At 34.1% G+C, this 6,000-nt stretch overlaps 1 protein-coding gene across 1 annotated transcript; it reads left to right on the top strand.

Moving 5' to 3' along the window:
• Positions 1-930: 930 nt before the first annotated feature.
• On the top strand, positions 931-3,512 carry psmg3 (proteasome (prosome, macropain) assembly chaperone 3). Its single transcript, XM_085271722.1, has 3 exons — positions 931-1,100; positions 1,964-2,186; positions 2,808-3,512. The coding sequence occupies exons 2-3, from the start codon at positions 1,974-1,976 to the stop codon at positions 2,958-2,960; spliced, it is 366 nt and encodes a 121-aa protein (XP_085127848.1). The 5' UTR covers positions 931-1,100; positions 1,964-1,973; the 3' UTR covers positions 2,961-3,512.
• The last annotated feature ends 2,488 nt before the right edge of the window (positions 3,513-6,000 follow it).

Genomic DNA, 6,000 nt, shown 5'->3' with positions numbered 1-6,000 from the left:
TGAAAAGGTAACCTGCAAATCTTTCTAAAAGGAGACTGTTCTCCTAAACCAAACCAGAAACAAGAGGGCTGATAACAACTTTCATTGTGAGATGTATATTTACTTTGCTGCAGCTACCCATTTTGCTTAAACATATATTTTTGCAGGACTTTCAAAATGAATCATATTGACCATAACAGCTGTACACTTGGAAAACCAATAACTATGGAAAAAGTATACTTATTAATATTTTTATAGAAAAAGTCTGTATTAAAAAAAACTTTATCATGATGTTAGACATAGTCACAGCAGGTGCAACTTCACGAAGCTTTTAATATAGCCTATTCCTGATGCTTGTAATTGTCATATGTTTGCTCTCTAAAAATTAGCTACTTATTTCACAACAACAAATAGTTTGAACCACACATAAAATGAATTTGAATCAAGGTTCTTTGCACTTTATGCTGACTTATATGCAGTTATTATAGTTTTCCGTTTTCTAATTAGTATGTATTTTTATTTTGTTTTGGTTTGCCAAGCGGATTTTCTTATTTCAGTTAAGCTTTTATTTTTTAAAAATGCTTAGTTTTTATTTTAGTTTTTATTAGTGTCAATGTTAGTTTTAGTGTTTTTGAATATTATTGTATGGAGGGCATGTGTCGAAGGCAAGATTTTTAATTTTTAATTTTATTTTAGTTAGTTTTTGAATTTTTAGTTAGTTTTTACTTGTATCTTTTTTTCTTATCAAAAACCGAAATATGTTTTTAGTTAACCAAAATAATTTTTTCACATGTTTTTTTGGTTTTTAGTTTAATTTTAGTTAACTATAATAACGTTGCTTATATACAAATCTATTTTGCATTCAACCTGACCGCGAGCGTTTCTTCCTTGCTCGCTTTGTCCTGAGGTGGAATGAGCGTGACGTCAAAACGTCATCACGCAGAGTACTCGCGCTCAACACAACGAGGCACGTTCGTTTCGGTTTGTTTTCACGGTGGAGGCTGAATGACAGAGCACGGCTGAAGTTGAGTTAAAGTGAGGCGATTCTGTGAAAAGTAAAGTTTTAACTGTGGGCAGCTGAAGACACAGGGCGAGGAATTTGTTCACAGACGGGGCAAAACGTATGTATTTTTATTCCATCGGTTAATACACTGTCTAAGCTCAGACTAGCTGTGTAGCTAACGTTAGCCTCTGAGCATGCAGCATCCCTTGTGGGGAGTTGATGACGACAGGGTAGGAAAATAACACATATAGTCAATTTGTGATCCAAGTGATTGAATGCGGTTTTTTTTAGTAAGGGCATAATTCTTCAAAGCAAGCTTTTTCTAACTGTACTTAGTGCAGCATTGTATCTGAAAAGTCTGATAGCTTATTAGTTTGAAAATGTCATTTACTAATAAATGAGATAATATTGCGCCTGTAGCTCTGGTTTGAAACCACCAGATGTGCAGTTTAAAAACGAGCATGCACACAAAAACAACAGGGAGGATGCAACACATAGCAAGCCCTTTAGTAATCAAGAATACCTGAAGCTGACTGGAGAGGGATTTGCACTTGCACAAACCTAGAAGAACTCCACAGTTCACACCAAATAAATACATGAGTGAAACATTTTGGTAGATTATTTTATGACATGATTAGCAGCATTAATGTGTACCTATTATTATACTTGAATAGTGGTATGATTTTTTAGCGAAAGGGCCGGTTTAATTTTCATATGAGATAATAAACTCTAGGTGTAATAGAAAATGCAATTTGAAGAATTTATCTTAGGTCTACAGAAATTGTGATAGTCATTGTAAGCATAGTTGCATGGTGTATAAAGTTCCAGATGTATATTTTGCTGTGGGAAACTAAACCTGTCCACAACATGTGGCAGATAATTAATATTTAAAATATTGTGTTTAAAATTTTTAAAAATCTGCAAATACTCTTGCATTGTAAACTCCATGTACATATTTTTGTCTTTTTTTTTTCTGTGCAGGGTTAACAAAATGTCTGAGTCTGTCATCAGATCGAAACAAGCTCAGAGAGAAGTCAATGGAATTCCAACAGAAGTCGTCTGTACAGAGTTCAGTAATTACATATTTGTAGTTCTCACTCAGTATGGCAAAATTGGGACATTGATCTCTGTCACACCCGACTCCAGATCTAATGATCTAAGCACCCCAACGTTCTCTACAAAAGTACTGCTGGGCAAAGATGAGGTACACTGGCTGAAATTGTTCACACAAATATCGTGTCAGTGTGATGCAAACTTGTTCACGGGACATCAGGCAGACTTGTTGCAACACAGGGTATCTCATTTCATGCCGTTAAAGGGCAAATGAGATTGATTCTGGACTGCTCAGGCGGATTGTGGCGAAATTAGATGTGTGCAGGCCTGAAGCTCAGTGGTCTGTTAAGATTTACTCAAGAAAACCTATTTCATCTCTGCATGAGCATGTCATTTTCTCACAGTCACACATTGCAGGAGAAGTAGTATCAGTGTCTTATTGGATTAATACAAAGTTTACTTGCTTATGAATACTTTTTTTGTTATTTTTGCTCCTCTAACCATTTTAAATGGTGATACTTGCAATGCTTGTTTCTTGTAAAGTGAACAACTGTTTTAGATCGAGTGAGAAAGTACATAGAGGTCATTACACAGGCTTTCTGTGCGTTTTGAAGTTTACAGTCATGACACAGAAAATTAAAGTGTGTTGTATGATTTCCCTGCAGGGGAACCTCAACAAATGAATTAGCTGTAGTCATAATGTGTGTGATTTAAGCGAACTGAACAAATAATGCTTTGGTGATAATCTAATGCCTGATTTTTCTCTTTCCAGCCTCTGACACATGTCTGTGCCAAAAACCTGGCAATGTTCGTGTCGCAGGAATCTGGCAACCGGCCTGTCTTGCTGGGATTGGCACTGAAGGATTCCTCCATAGATGCAATAAAACAAATTAAAGAGATGATCAAAAGTTGTCAAGTCTGGTAGGAAGTAATTAAAACGGACATGAAGCCTGTAGGTGGCGTAAAATACAGCTCGTCTGGATACACTGTCACGTTTTATCTCTGCATCTTTTTTAAAATGAAACTCCTCCAAAAATTAATCTGATTAAAACAATTATGTCTCCAAGACATAAATGTGCAGAGCAGATTGTCTTCCACAAAACATAATTTATGAAACGCATAATTAACTGTTTGTTAAAAAGAAAGATTTTCTGCATGTTGTTTTCCTTTCAAAAGCTCAAAGTGTGCTAAGTGATGGTTTGCAAAATGATGTCATCGCTGTATATTTTTTTCATTATTAACACTCTGGATTATTTTTGTCATCATCCTCAGAACTTTGTACTTTTGTGAAAAAAAGCCTTTTATAGAACATATGATTCATTTGTATTTAAAGATGCATATGAGCTTGGTTAAGATAAGAGCCTTGGTTTTGTCAAGTACATTTTGTTATTCATTTGTTTCTATAACATCTCACTACTTGAGCTTTGATATTAGAACAATAGCTAACTTTTATATGCATTAAATGTAATTAATATGCTCAATTTTGTTTTGCTTGGTCAATTTTTTTGGTTTAAATGTAAGATGGGAGTAAGAAAAGCCTTTAGATGTCTTATCCTGGACCTATAGACCAAACCCCTGAAATATTCATTTAATTTCAGAGAAAAATGACCAGCTTTCTTAAAAGATTATTTTATTATAGCCATCTAAAAATTATTTTATTTTCTGACAGTAATATACAAATACTACATTTTTGTTACATTTGTGAAGTTGTATAGTCAAGTCCATAAATATTTGGAAACTGACACTTTTTTTTTCGCTTCACTCCCACAGGGCATTTTAAGTCAAGCAGTGAAATTGTGATTGAAGTGCAGACTGTCAACTTTAATTCAAGTGGTTTTACGAAATGATTTGCAATTGGTTTTCTGTCTTTTTGATTTGCAACTATTTAGGAGTTAGGCCTTGGATAAAAGTGCCTCTCCCACTTTCAGAGGCTTAAAATGCAGTTAGTGACTGACTGAAGTATTGAACCCACGGACATTACCAAATGTTTCTCACCTTGAGATGCTCTTCCAGACTTAGCTACATTCAGTTACTGCCTTTTTGCATTCAGTTTTGTCTTCAGTAGTGCAACAGCATGCTCCATGGGGTTGAGATCAGGTGACTGGCTTGCACGCTGAATATCCCATGACTTTGCCTTGAAAAACTCTTAGTTTGCTTTTGCAGTATTCTTTGGGTCATTATCCATTTGTACTGTGAAGCACTGTCTGATCAGTTTTGCAGCATTTGGCTGGATCTGAGCAGAGTATAACTCTATACGTTTCACAATTCATCCTGCTACTTCTATCATATCTTGATTGTTTGATTGAAATGGGAATGGGACAAAACTGTGGTGGCATAGAGAGAGAAAATTACAAAAATACTGAATTATCCTAAAACATAAATGTATATAATCTATAACTCAGAATATACATTTCAAGAATGTAATGTTTACATGTTCTGTTGAAATCAATGTAGCAAAAATATAAATGCACCTTGTTTATTAAAGCAATTTGCATATTTATGTCCAATTTTCAATGTTAGTATCTTAATCCAAATTTCATCCTAAGACATGAAACTAAAACCCTCACAGACTAGCATTACATAACCAGTTCGCACAGCAGTAGTGCCTGAGTGTGTGAATTTGTAAGTGCATCAAATGAAACTAAAAGGAATGCCATCTTATATTTTTAACCTTCTTCATGGAAGAAAACTTTTAACTACCTGTTTTCTGAGTTGAGCATATTCCAGGCTCTTGCTTTACAAAAGAATATCTTTCTCATGTTTACAAAAGATTAAGCAGACATTTCAATGGTGTATTAAATTAAAACGTGATGAATTCCTTGTGTTTCTCCTAAATCAAACAATTTGTGCCTTTCTAATGTTTTTGTTTTCATTCACGTTCAATAAGAACTTGCCTCAAAAAATATGATTTAAATAAACTGAAATACTGAAACTGCATTGTCGACATAAAAACTGACCACAAAAAGCCCATCTGAGAAAACCCAACCCATGTAATCTCACTGTTCTGTTTCATAGGTCTGCAGTCAGTATAAATATAACAAAAGTACTTTTGTTATTTTTTTCCCTTTTATAATAATAGGGACTTATCTTGTCTGAAATAAATAAAGGTGATATAATATCACTTGATTACCAAGGCTGGAATTTAGAAAAGAAATGAACTTAAATAAAAATGGTTACTTTCCATTTAAAGAGATGATCAATTTTAACTCTTGCACTTGTTAAGGGTAAGTATTATTAGCATTTTCTCAGCAACGCCATAATGCAAATTGAGATACACTACAGCCCTCTTCACTTTGATCATTTTATTATAGCTAATTATCTTTGTATAGCAAGACAGTTTTCTAAATCAACGTTACAAAGTGCTTCTCACAGGGCAACAACATCATTACCACCCGATTTTACTAAAGTGCTGTGGTCATAGTTTGCCTGTGGGTTAAACAACTTGTTGCAGTTTCAAAATATATTCATAAATTAACTAAAGTTAGTATAAGATTGAAAACAAAGCAGCAACTGAATTCTTTCCTGTTACGTTTTTTTTGGTTTTATTTTTTTAATTAATGATATTTTTCACTGTTATTCACTTTTATTCCAGCCAACATAGTTTAAATGAGTCACATCAACAATGTCCGCTGTCACATTATCAAGTAAAATAAAGCACAAGCATTTTTGGAGCACTGGGCGTTATTTTCTTTCACAGCTTTTATTGCCCTCATGATTCTTTATACTAACGTCAAGGAAAACTTATTAGGAAAAGACAAAGACAACATTTTTTAAATATTCAGTCACAAGTTGTGAGTTCATAAAAATAGTATGAACAGGTACTGAATAGCACTTTTTGTCATATAACCCGATGTTCCCTTAATGAGGCCAGGTCATATTTTACATATTTTATTATCTTCATAGCCAAGTAACCTTCCTCAAATTCCTCCTATAGGGTCTGCCTTGAAGAGAAGACAAGAAGTAAC

The sequence above is a fragment of the Mchenga conophoros genome, linkage group LG4 (genome assembly GCF_057382185.1).
Source record: "Mchenga conophoros isolate Kocher_MC1m ecotype Shallow Benthic linkage group LG4, M_conophoros_male_GT1.1, whole genome shotgun sequence".
NCBI lineage: Eukaryota > Metazoa > Chordata > Actinopteri > Cichliformes > Cichlidae > Mchenga > Mchenga conophoros.
The sequence above is the reverse complement of the archived record's forward strand: the minus strand, read 5'-3'. Positions and strand labels throughout refer to the sequence as shown.